Source organism: Phacochoerus africanus, chromosome 1 (assembly GCF_016906955.1).
Source record: "Phacochoerus africanus isolate WHEZ1 chromosome 1, ROS_Pafr_v1, whole genome shotgun sequence".
In the NCBI taxonomy this organism is placed as follows: domain Eukaryota; kingdom Metazoa; phylum Chordata; class Mammalia; order Artiodactyla; family Suidae; genus Phacochoerus; species Phacochoerus africanus.
This window is the reverse complement of record NC_062544.1, coordinates 72,101,156-72,114,763: the sequence shown is the minus strand read 5'-3', so window position 1 is coordinate 72,114,763 and position 13,608 is coordinate 72,101,156. Positions and strand designations below refer to the sequence as shown.

The following is a 13,608-nucleotide window of genomic DNA, read 5'->3' as shown; positions in this document are numbered from 1 at the left end:
GAATATATTGAAATATTTTTAAATGCATACATAATTTCTGCATACAATGCTAAAAATGGGGCAATTTGTACCTTTGGTTTATTTCTCAACATGTAAAGAAAGACTTCATTTTCATGGCAGTAGATACATTTTCCTAGAGTTTTAACCTAATTTCATTTGAACACAGGCATGCACATCTTTTCGCACCCAGAGATAATAAATGCTATTTGTGTTTTTAAGAAAAAACTTAGGAGTTCCAGTTGTGGCTCAGCAGTAACAAACTTGGCTAGTATCCATGAGGATTCGTGTTTGATCCCTCCCCCTGCTCGGTGGGTTAAGAATCCAGCATTGCCATGAGCTGTGGTGTAGACTGCAGACATGGCTCAGATCTGGTGCTGCTGTGACTGTGATATAGCCTTGAATCTGCAGCTCAGTTTCAACCCCTAGCCTGGGAACTTCCATATGCAGCAGGTGTGGTCTAAAAAGAAAAAAAAAAAAAAAAAAAGGAAAAAGAAAAAAGAAAAAACTAAGGTGGTTAGCACACAATGCCATCTTCTGGATGAGGATGGGGCAAGAGCTTTCCTCAGCTGTCTATCATATACTACTCTTGAAAAGGACTCAGACCTGCCTGGTAACATTTCAAGAATTATTTGTATACTAAAATTTCTAAGTGTTAATTGAAGCTTAAAGAGGGGTGTTATATTGATAAGATTACCCAATTAAAATGTTAGGTTTTCTTTTCTTTTCTTTTCTTCTTATTATTTTCCTAAACTGTTCCACCACATATGAAGTATTCTGTTTAAGTAAGGCATAAGCACATGACAAAGCAAGTCTAACAGTTAAGAAGAGGACCAAATATTATGACCCAGTAATGCAGACTCTGTTCTGTGATGCCAATTTTCCACCTCTATGAGGGGATTAAAGTAAAGTAAAAGGTATGAGATTTATTCACTAAATCTGACAATGAGTAATTGTATCTACTACACTCTGTACACTCTTCTAGATGCTGGCATAAAAAATAAAAATGGTGAAAGCCCTGCTCCAGAGATATCTCAGTATAAAGCCCAATGTATAAATGATATCTTTCCTATGGGACATAAAGTAAAGTTTACCATTTTCTGAAGCAGCAACTGTGATGTTGTACCATGGAGTTTCTTCTCTATCGAGAACCTTGGTAGTCTTAATAGTTCCAGTATTGGCATCAATGTTGAAAAATCTGTCATCTTCAGCATTATAGTCGATAAAATATCTAGAGGAAAAAAAATTGATAAATCTTTTTTAACTTGATGCTATAATAAAGCAAAAAAAAAAAAGAACCAAGAAAAGTATTAAATGTTATATATTCAAATAGTGAAATGTATTTTTTACTTTCTGTTTTTGGCTCTTAAGATTTGCCTGGCCAGAGAGTTCCTATTGGGCTTAGCAGGTTAAGAACCCAAGTAGAATCCATGAGTATGTGGGTTCAATCCCTGGCCTCGATCAGTCGGTTAAGGATCCAGTGTTGCTGAAAGCTATGGCATAGGTTACAGATGCAGCTCAGATCTGGGATTGCTGCAGCTGGAGTTCCGATTCAATCCCTAGCCGGGAAACTTCCATATGCCATAGGTATAGCTCTAAATAAACAAACAAACAAACAAACAAACAAAAAAACAAAAAACAAAGATTTGCCTGGCTATTTTATATTGCATAGAACTTATATCAATTATTTTTCTTTCAGTTCTTAATTCAAGTTTAGTTCAATTACTAATTCAAAAATTTTTAAAAACCCCACTGTACTCCATTAATAGAATAGTAGTAAGTAGATAATAAATACACAGTAATTTATAGGAGAGAAATTTAAAAACTGCATCTGTGAAGTCTATAGTACATTGGGAAAAAAATAAACCTTTAATGAAACTTTTCATTGCTATATGTACTATTTTCAGGGGATAACAGATGTCAGAAATTAATCTGTCTTGGAATTTCATTATAGCTGAGGTTTGAAGATAAATACAAAATGAAAAACAAAGCATTTTTATTAATGACCATTGAGTTTCCATCACCCAGCATCTTGTTTAGTCAAGGAATGAGAAAATAAATACATGGGAAGTAGGTTGCATGATCAGCCACAAATCTTCCCTCACCAGTTCATGTAATTGTGCGGGGCTTTTTTATAGTAGGTGTGGCCTCCAGCATACTCTGGGAATAGAATGAGTTAAAAAGTGATGGTGTCCTGTTCCATAGTTGGGTCTAGGTTTCATGAGACTTTGCATGTTTCCTCTTATGCTCTGCCCTGCCATAAGAATAACAGTCCAGGACTAGTCCGCTGATTCCCAGAGAAAGATGAAACACAAGGGCAAAGTTGTCAGGTTCCCAACTTAAAAGCAGAGCTACTTAGTTAAAGAACAGATGTAAGACTGAATGCACTGGAGATGAGCAGTTAGCAAACAAAAGCCAGCCTAGTTCAGCTGATCCTCAGTGAACTCACAGACACATACACCATGGGTATACATTACTCTTTTCTATTCCCGTGAGTTTCACATTATTTGACAATAGTTAATAAACATAAATATGAATAAATAATATAGCTAACAATCATCCTATGTTCTATAAATGTTTTAAACTATTCCTAAAATGATTTAAGTGTAGACTCTTTTCTTCTCTCCTTAAACGTCTAATACCTATTCATTAATCTTAGCTTAAGTGACATTTCATCCAGAAATTATGTAAAGAGTTTAAAGGGAAGAATATTTGAATATAGGGGATGAAAGTGCAGAGATACAAATTAAAAAAAAAGCTCAACTTTGTTTAAAAAAAATGGAAGGGGGTTGGGATGGAGTGGGATGGACTGGGAGTTTGGGGTTAGTAGATATGATTATTACATTTAGAATGGATAAACAATGAGACCCTACTCTATAACACAGGAGACTATATCCAATCTCTTGGGATAGAACATGATGGAAGATAGTATGTGGAAAAAAAATGTGTGCCTGGGTCACTATGCTGTACAGCGCAAATTGGCACAACATTGTAAATCAACTATACTTTTAAAAAAAGAATTTAAAAGTATATAAATGAAAACAAATGGATGCTTCAATGTAGCTGGCAGATGAATTAAGTGGATGGCTACAGCATAGGACATGCAAGCCCTGTAGCACATGGTAAAGAGTTTGAAATTCTTTATAAATGCAATGGGAAACTTTTTTTTTTTTTTTTGCTGAGCTCATGGCATGTGGTAGTTCCTGGGCCAGGGATTAAGCCAGTTCCATAAGAGTTACCACCAGATACTTAACCCACTGAGCCTCCAGGTAACTCCTTTTTTCGGCATGGAAGAGGGGGAACATTTTAAACAAAGAAAATAACAGATATGTTTGTGTTCTGGAAAAAGCACAGTGGCTACTTTAAATCTCAGATTGGAAAACATTAAAAACAATTCAAGTAAGAAATTATGTCATCATGGACAAAATTGGAAAAGTAAGGAAATGGAAAAAGTGTATAAAATACTGTTATATATTGATTACAACCTATAAAGATTTTTGTTGGAGTGGCATTAATAAGAAAAAAAAAAAGAAATTACCAAAGACTCAATTTTTGTGTTGCAGCTGTGTGTTTGATCTAGCATGTAATTGATAAGCTCATTCATGGAACTAGATAAAGAGTTAGGAAAAAATTCCCATTGGGAGAATAAGAGTTTGGGAGAAATCAGTGATGATGATAGGTTATTCCTCAGATGCCAGTTAAATAAACATGCAGAATAAAAGCAGAAAATTAGATACAGGTGTGGAGTTCAAATGTGCTTTCTGAATGAACAGGAAATATAAATTTGTGATATATCAGCTTCAATATAAGGTAATGGGAACAGTCTCATCTGGGAGAGAATTGTAAGAGGAAAGGAAAAGTAAGATTGAGTCCCACAGTGCCCAATCTTTTGAGTCTAAAGCAGTTCTGCATCTGAATAGGAGAAGTTGTCCACTAAAAGAGAGGAACAGCCTGGAGAGAAGAAAAATGGGTGGGTGAGGTGGCCTAGAAGTCAAGAAAGGAGTGTTTTAAGTGCAAAGTTAAAGTGAATTCTATTGAGAAGTTGAGTGTTATTAGTCAAGACTGGATTGTATGTGACAGGATGGACCTAATTGGTTAATTTGAAAAGAGTGATTTCAATAAAATATGAAAGGATGCAATTTCTATTGCAGTGGACTCAAAAGTATATTGAATATTGAATGCGAACATACAGAGTCCATGACTTGTGATACTTTATTAGATATCATTACCTGAAATGATGATCAGAAAAAATGGTGCCTTAGGTTATCAGGGAAGTAAGTTCAAAAATTAATTTTTTCTGATATGGGAAATATCAGGCACGATCTTTGCTGAAAGGAATGATCATTTTGAAAAAGAGGAATAACTAAAAAGATAAAATTCATGAGAAGGTGATCAGGCTGGGTTCCAAAGCACAAATATAGGGATTAGCATTGAAAATTTTAACGTGATGAAAATCTCAGAAGATACCAATGGTGGTGATGGAAATATTACAAAATTCATCATACTTTCTAGAACAGAGCATAAGTGTAATTGAAGTACAACCCCTGCTTCACATGGGCATTCTGTGTTAACAGGGTACATACAACATATTGCCCAGGTATGAAACCTCATAATAACCTGTGGACACACATGCACAAATATGGCAGAAGATGCTAATAATACTACATAGATCCTGGCTATAGAGCATCCCAAGAAATCTTAGGAGCTTATTTATTAAAAATAACACCTGACAAAAACAGAATCTGTCATTATTAACTGCGTGATCAAAAAAAAAAAATTAAGAGTTCCTACTGTGGTGCAGTGGAAATATATCTGACTAGTATCAATGAGGATGGGGGTATTCCTGTCCTTGTGAGGCAGAATAATAATTCAGGTAGTCAGTGTAGGAGTATGTGGTTTGATGCATTCTTTGATATGGCTATAGATTAATATTTGTGGCTTAGGGGTCCATGGAGTAACATCCCTATAGGCCTTGTTTACCATAGGGAGTGGACCTACACCCAGATGGACATTACTCCTTAACCCCCTATGACTCAGTCTAGGGGAAGAGAAGGGCAAAGAAACCGTAAGACTTATGGGACATTTCCACCTCTAAGACCTCTGAGGACTGACACAGGTAACTGGGCAAGGCCAATCAAAGAAAACCACATCTTTCTGGACCCCACGTTGGTAACCCCCATATTTAAGGGTTAAAAATCCCTATAGGACAATAGAGAGAGGGGGCTCTTCTTCCCCCTCCCAGCTGTCCTGGGAGCTGTTTGCTTTCCTGTAATAAAGACTTTGCTTGCTTGCTGCCTGTGTGTTTTCAAAGTTCATTCTTCAGCTTAGTAAACAAGAACCTGGATTCTGGTAACACTTGCTCAGTGGGTCGAGGATCCAGCATTGCCCTCAGCTATGGTGTTGGTTGCAGATGTGGCTTGGATCCCATGTTGCTGTGGCTGTGGTGTAGGCTAGCAGCTATAACTCCAATTTGACCTCTAGACTGGGAACTCTTCCATATGCTATGGGTACAGCCCTAAAAAGCAAAATTAAAAAGCCATTTCTTGCTTTGAATATTTTCTAATAATTATATGTTGCTTGAAGAAAATCTGATATGCAAATCAATTTATGAGAAAAGATAGAGATATAAAGTAAATTGGATTCAAAGAGATATTAGATCTAGACACTACAGAATAGTGGTAAAGAGATATGTCATTGGGCTTTCCCAAAGCATTAGGCCATGGTCCACTGAAAGCCACTTACTTCATTTGCCTTGAGTTCATGTCACAAAAAAACCTTCTCATAATATTCCTTCCCCAGAGGCCTGATGCCAAGGATGAGGGAGGATGAGGGCTGAATTGCTTAAGAGGTGTGAGAAATCCTGTCACATGAGAAGAATAATATTATTTGTTGAATAATAATATTCGTTGATGTGATCAGTTGGTGATCTGGTTATTATATCATCTAAAGTAACTTGTCTTTAAGACACTTTCCATTTTTTGGTAGTTTAAGAACAATAGATCCTGTATTTGAAAGTTGAACCTAAAATTGAAAAATATTATTCAATCTCCAAGTTTCCTGCATCAAACTATCAGCAAAGCTCAGATTACATTGTTATCCTTATACTCTTATGAAATATGGCAGAACACACTCCATTTTAGAAATCTGATCACCTTAGAATAGTCTGTCTGGAAGAAAATGGGTTTTCTTCTGTTTATAAGCTAAACTAAGACTCTGAAAACCTGTAGTCTCTTTATCAGAACAATCCCCCTCTCTTTTAGGCAGAGCTTTTTAACATTGAGTGTTAGTATTAGTGGTTAATTACTTTAGGATTAAATGTTTTATATTTGAATTTTAAAAATATATAACGTATATTTAAACAATAGATATAATGTGAGGCATGTGTCCTCAGACTCATATTATTTACTTGTTAGTTTTCTACATGACCTAATTCTCGTGGGAAATCTGCAACATAAGGGCCAGACATAAGGGCAATGCTTGGATCTTTGGTCTTGTTCATGGCATTGCAATTGAATTTCAACTCAAGTAGAACTAAATAGCTCTGCTTAAACACCCTTGGATTTCCGCCTAGCCATACTAATAAAAGCTCAGAAAAAGGGAAAACAGAAGTGTCAGAGAAAAGAAACTATTCAGAAATGTTTTGAGGGATTATATGCAGAATCATTTAATGCTAATTATTTAAAACTAAGAAGTGGCATGTGTCCTCAAAACTGTTTATCAAACAATAAAAAGACAAAAATATTCTCAATTGGTAATTTTTCAAAATATTTCATAATAAAATACATGGCTGCCACAAACTTTCAAAAAGTAAACACATCTTAATACTTCATTAACATATATATAAATCAACAATAAAAATAACTTAAAAACATCAGACTGCTAACAATCCAACTGTAAAACAAATAAATAAATCATAAAAAACATATATACACACACACGTAGACACACACACACATATATATGTGTGGTTTTAGCAAATGTTAATATTAATAAGGCATTTTTAGATATATCCAGCAAGTATAAAATCAACCATTTTTGTAGGTGACATAGATTCTAAATTGGGATTAATTATGAAACCTGAGGAATTAGAGCTTTTAGAATTTTTTTTAATATTCTAATTCATAGCTATCAAAAAATGAACCTATGTAAAATGAGGCTAGAATATATATAACTGGAAAAGACATTTAAATATTTTTTTTAATTCCACTTTCCCCTTAATATAAGACTATATAGAGATGATATGTGAGACTGAGGGGAAATATTTATATACATATATGTCACTTACAAAAGCAATCTAACAAGAGAAAATAAAACCCAACATTTAGCACGGTATACTATCTTGTGTTTTAAGTGTTTTCTAAATATCAGTTTATTACATACTCAGAACAACTGGATGAGATAGGTTCTATTAATAGACCTTTTTTACAGAGAAAACTGATGCAGAAAATGATGGAGAATTATATCCGGTGTCAAATAACTAGTTAGTTGAGAGATTAAAAATTGATATAATCATTAAGTAATATTTACACTTATTTAAAGTAGACTATATTTGAGGTTTTACCCATTCATTCAAAGAATATTTATTTGAAGGAGTACAAGAAAAGAACAAGAGATATTTCAAAGAGAGTATACAGCAAGACCTGAGAATTATTTAACATGTGATTTAGTTAGGGAAACAAGTAATTAAAAAAGAAAAAGGACAGAAAGTATTTGTAAGCAAATATGGATCAATGTCCAGAGTTTCAAATCAAGAGATCAGAGCAAATAGAAGAGGTCTAAGCAATAGAAGACTTCAGGGAAAACATAGTTTTCATCAGTCTTGAAGGCTGAGTAATGAAATAAATGTGCATTAGAGATTATTTAGAGAGTATACAATTTAACAATTCCATAAGAGAAAGAGACAGGGATATTTCTGATCTGGTTTCCAAAATGGGGTGGCATTTTTGAGACCACTGTCATTTTGGTATTGGCTGCTGGGCTAGTAAGAGAGAAAGAGAGAGACTTCATGATGTAGGTTGTAGATAGGACTGCAGACAGAAGTTTCTGCCTTCACCCACACATTAATATTTCAGTCAATATTATCACCCCTACACAGTGTTACACTAAAATAATAAGAACATTAAAATAAAACAGTATGGGAGTTCCCGTTGTGGCAGAGTGGTTAACGAATCCAACTAGAAACCATGAGGTTGCCGGTTCTGTCCCTGCCCTTGCTCAGTGGGTTAATGATCTGGCGTTGCCGTGGCTGTGGTGTAGGTTGCAGATGCTGCTCGGATCCCGTGTTGCTGTGGCTCTGGCATAGGCCGGTGGCTACAGCTCCGATTCGACTCCTAGCCTGGGAACCTCCATATGCCGCGGGAGAGGCCCAAGGAATAGCAAAAAGAATAAATAAATCAATAAATAAAACAGTCTTTAGTAAGGAATGAAGATTCAACCATATCATGGACTAAGCCAAGGAGAGAATGCTTGAGAAACTAGAGGCAGTTGGTGGGAAATATTCAACTCAATGCATTTCTGAGGACTGAAATGCATAAGCTGGCTCTTGAAGATACATAGAGAATAGAATGCCAAGGTGGGAGAGGGTTACCTAAAACAAATTTCCCAATTTTCAGATACCATGAAGTAATGACTTCTTCAATCACTGAAAATATCTACATTCTTTCCCTCTGTGTACAGTAAACTATAGATCCTGGCCTCAATTCCTTCATGAATCTAAGGAAATTTTTTTCTAAAATAGACCCAGCATATGTGTGATAATGTTATTGAGAAGTGGTGAGAGAATGAACACAGGTTTTGAAACCAAGTAAATGTGATACTCATCACAGTTAAACCACTTACTAGCTCTATGACTTTAAGCAATGTATTATCTCAGGGAGCTTTCTTTCTTGGCAAAATGGAGATATTATTTACATCATGATTTTATTGTGATAATTAAGTGAGGTAATATATGAAAGTATTTTATGCTGAGTATCAAGTAATAGGCTTTGGTGGATAACTATCATTTGTTTTAATGTCTCTTAGGAAGGTTTTCTTTTTCACTTCTTATAAATTGGGGTCTATATTGCTGGGAAAGTTCACAAATAGTAAATACTGTTTTGTTTTTGTTTTTTTGTGTTTTTCTTCTTGCAAAGTACTGTAAGTACAGTGGAATCTGAATGAGGGTTACTAACAAATGAACAAGGGTCTCCATACAAATAGCATGAACTGCTGCCTGTTTCTTAAAAAAAGAAATTTCTGTAAATTAAATTATCCTCAATTCCCCACCCAATGCATGAGTCAATTTTCATTAAGAAAGTTTATGAGAATAAAGCTATTTTTCTTCCATTTATAATAGCATTGGTGTATGACTTTGCCTCATAAGTGAATGAATCAACCAACAAAACATTCAACAAATATAAACAGAAACCTATTAATACCTAATGTAAAATTAAGGCATTTCATTGTAGCTTTTACTTTTTTGTAAATATTTTGGTAAATATTTTGGTGGAAATAAACAGGCCAGTAAGTCATTGTGCTTTACTCATCAAGAACAGTGTGTTTTCATACAGAGATAAACTTTTTATGTATCCTTAATATTATCCTTTATATCTATTCCTATCATTGTATTTAAAATTTGTTAGATTGATAGAGGAAATAAAATATTTTATAGCCTTTACTTAGCATGTATTTCTGTTGCATGAGGAGATAGCAAAACATTGCAAAAAGGACAAACATTAATACTTTTCACAGTATTTCATTTACCTTGCAGTTCTGGAAATAATTTTAGGTTATAATACAATTATCATTTTTAAAGCCCATATTTTTAGACTTTTTCTAAGAGAAAAACACACCTCACAGTACATTTTGTTGATGCTCTGAACAAATCTACAGGAAGATGTGGCCAAAAGGGTTAGTCTGAGGGAGGAAATGTTGAGGCAGATTCAAGGGCTAGTTTAATATGATGATTACAGCACAACATTATGTCCTGACCATCATTATAAGCTCACCACATCCTGCATGAACTAGGTGTCAGGATAACATCTGTACTAAGTGCTACTTAGGAAGTTGTATGATCAATGATCAATAAAATATTGCCTGTGAGGGATTGGTAATCTCCTGGCAATAGACCAGAGGAAGTGTAATTAAGCTTGTGTCAGCTCAGATTTATCCAGTGGTCCTTAAGAACCCTCTCATTGGACAATTCCCTATGCAAACCCTGACTAATTTCATGCTAGCAGATAAGTGGGCCCATTGAACACAGGAGATCTTGTAAAGTTGCCATTGTAGTTTATAAACCTGGGTTACAATTTTTATTCCTATAACACTTTGTTCTGTCATTCATTATATGTGCCATGTGCCATTTCATATTTCTAGTAAATATGTTTTAGTGCAATGAAAAAAATGAAAAGAAAATGCTTTGCTAAATAAGATGAAAATTTATTATTAAAATTAGAATTTACGGGCAAACAAATCGGCAGATGAGTTGTGACCACAGAAGTCAATCTTAGCAATGATTTCCTTTATTCAAATATTTTCTTTAAATAAATTACTCAGTTTATTATTTGGTACTCGATTTCCCTTTGATTATGTAGGCATAGATCCAAGATAACTTTTTGTCATGTTAAAGTACATTAGAAAAGTTATTTCTCATTGCAATAATAAAATTTTAGTCCCCAGAGGTATTTATTATTTTTATCATAAGTCCCTTTCACCATAAAAATTAATTTACAAGACACTTATGTAATGGAAATCTATCTTTTACAGTGATTTACTTGAGAAACATCAGTTGGCTTAAGGTATAGAAGACTTTTTTCAGTTGTCATACTTTTGATGCTTGTAGATACAGAATGTGAGTGGTAAAGCAAATGTTTTTGAGATTTTCCCTCCCAAACAGCTGTTTTCATAAGTTTTACTGGCTCTGATCAATAGACGGGATAAAGTTTAATCAATATACATGCTGTGGGATATTACAGCAGCTTGGCCTCATCTTTAATTTAACAAAATGTCACACACCTGCAGTATAGCTCAGATTCATTAAAAAATTTAAGATTCCCTTAGCTCACTTTGGGAACACAATTTATTCCACAAGTCATGCATCGAGAAAATAATCTAAAAAATAGAACATAAGGATCATTTGTCACTTGACAATATAAGGTGCTTAATAAAATGTGCAGCATATATAGCAAATAGATATTTTGGAAAGCTTTTTAACTTCCTGAACCAAAACCTCTATCCAATGAAAGTAAAGCACCTAAAGAAGTAAAATCTCTGCACACACAAAAAAACATGTTTCTGCCTGTTATTTCCTCTACATAACTAAGATCATAGAAATTCCAATAATCTTGAGTTTTAGAAACACTATGGAGTCATTTTAAGCATTTTTAAAAAATTTCTTTGAAAATTTCACATGAACACTATTTGAATATTTTAGTCTCCAGTCAGTAGACTAACAGACATCAATAAGCCAGGACCTCAGTGTTCATTCCAGGACGAAATGAATTACACATGCTCACCCAGGCAATAGGTTCTCCTTCTGGCATTGAGACTCTGGTTTGGGGTGGTTACCACCACATTCTAAGCTGTTAGGTAAATTTGAGCACTCAATGGAAAAATATTCAGGGATCTTCTGTACCTTTGTTGAAGCATGGTAAAAATGACCACATTCCTGTTTAGTTTCTATGATTAGTAAGCTGTGTAATTACCAGCCAGCTTTGTTCACAGAATTGTCATCTCTGTAAGAATAGGACTGTCTTGGTCATCTTTGGGTCCCTTTACATTTTCAAATGCTACAGTCACATGACATTTAACAGTAAAAGTATTGATTAATCCAAATGTGCTACCTTGACTATAAATCACCAAAACACAAGCCAAAGACGAGGACTTCCATTTTTTAATGGGAGCCTACTTTCTCTTGAGCTGTACTCAATTTTTATGAAGTGCATTAAATGTCTTTAATGAGTTATCTCCTTTGTATCAGAAGACTATTCCAGTTTTGATGAGGGTCTATTTAGGCTTTCTATTAAAGGTCTAATTCAGATATTTTTGACTTTCATTAAGCTACACTTGTATAAGTAAATTTGGTCTATAGAAGAAAACCTCACTCTCTATGAGATATTTTTAATATAGATATACTTTGAGACTGGGTATTTTCTGGGTATTCTCACCTTTCTTTTCAGAATACTGAATCCCATATTCAACCTTTATTAATCAAATTTTTACTTTATTTTTCAAGTTTCATATGACTTCATTATTATTTTGAAATTCCAATTATTTTTGCTGTTGTAACATTCTAAATTAATGAGGTATTTCAAACTGCTATCTCATCATTAACTATGTGAAAATTTCAGAAATGTGTAAAAAAAATGAATACACTAATAAGAATACAGTGAATATACTGGAAGTACTTGTTCACTGAGGCTGCAACTAAACTCAGAATAGGGTGAGTAAACATTTCTTTGCAACTATTCTTTTTTTAGAAAATAACTTAGATTTTTGTTTTAATATGGCAAATATTTCCAAACCTGGTCACAATTTTATTTTTTATGTTAGCCTATAAATTTGGTTATTGTTTCTTATATAATGCCATGGTAAACACTTGAAACAATTATGTGCAATATTTAAAATTTCCTTCTAATAGCTTTAAAGTTATTGCACAAAGAAATTATCCAAAATTTTATGAATTAATAAATGTAGAGATAAAGTCAGATTATAAATAAGAGTGGAAAAGAAGTAAAGATGAGTGCATATACTACCTCACATAAACTCATAATAAAGCTCTTCATCCTATGAGAAATGTTAAGTGAGAACTTCAATAATTTTCTTTTTGTTGTATTAAATCAAGAGATATATGTCTTTGACTTTACAATATGGAGAAACTCTAAAATCAAGAACAGTTCGTTTTTGTAAATTTTTTTTAATGAAGTGCTAGGGTTAAAAATTGAAATTGGCATTCTTCCGCCTCTCTTTTTCCCAGAGTATGAAACACATCCAAACATGAAAAACATTAATCTGTTTCCTACTTTGTGATATTTGATTTCTGTAAATGCAGTTTATTATTATTATTACTAGTTAAAATATAGGAGAGACAACATATTGTGGCTTTAAAACAAACAAAAAAATCAGGGTTTTGAGAGTAAAGTGAAACTGGATTTAAATTCTGGATCTGCCACTTTATCACTATGTAAATGTGGCCAAATTACCTGTCTGAGCCTTAGTTTGTTCATCTAATACTAATACTATGATCTTATTAGGGTTCTTACAAGGGTTTGGGGCATGCATTATAAACCTCTGGCCCACAGATATCAAATAATAAATGGCCACTCTTTTTAATAGTCACATGATATAAGGTCACATTTCCAGAAAGCTCTCTAACTTCTCCTGTCCATCATAGGATTGCTCATCTATCAGTAGCTACTCAGGAAATTCCTGAATTTTATTTGCAGTATGCCAGCAAGTGAGCACAGCCTATTTAAATCAAGGTTTCTTCACTGCTGGTAAATAGCCTCATTCTGATTTTATTTTTAAGAAAGCTAATGATGATATTGTTGCAAATTGCATATCCTTGTTTTGAGTTAAAAGAGACAAAAGGTAGACATAGCATGCTTTTAGAAATCTGAAGAATCTCACCAATAG

General features: G+C 33.9%; 1 protein-coding gene across 4 annotated transcripts in view; it reads right to left on the bottom strand.

The window, feature by feature from the left end:
• Positions 1–13,608, bottom strand: part of CDH18 (cadherin 18) — a 721,675-nt gene that overhangs the window by 77,159 nt on the left and 630,908 nt on the right. For all 4 annotated transcript variants that reach the window (XM_047767725.1, XM_047767734.1, XM_047767743.1 and 1 more), the window contains exon 8: positions 1,092–1,228. In XM_047767725.1, the coding sequence (XP_047623681.1) occupies positions 1,092–1,228 (137 nt within the window). The remainder of the gene's footprint in view (positions 1–1,091; positions 1,229–13,608) is intronic.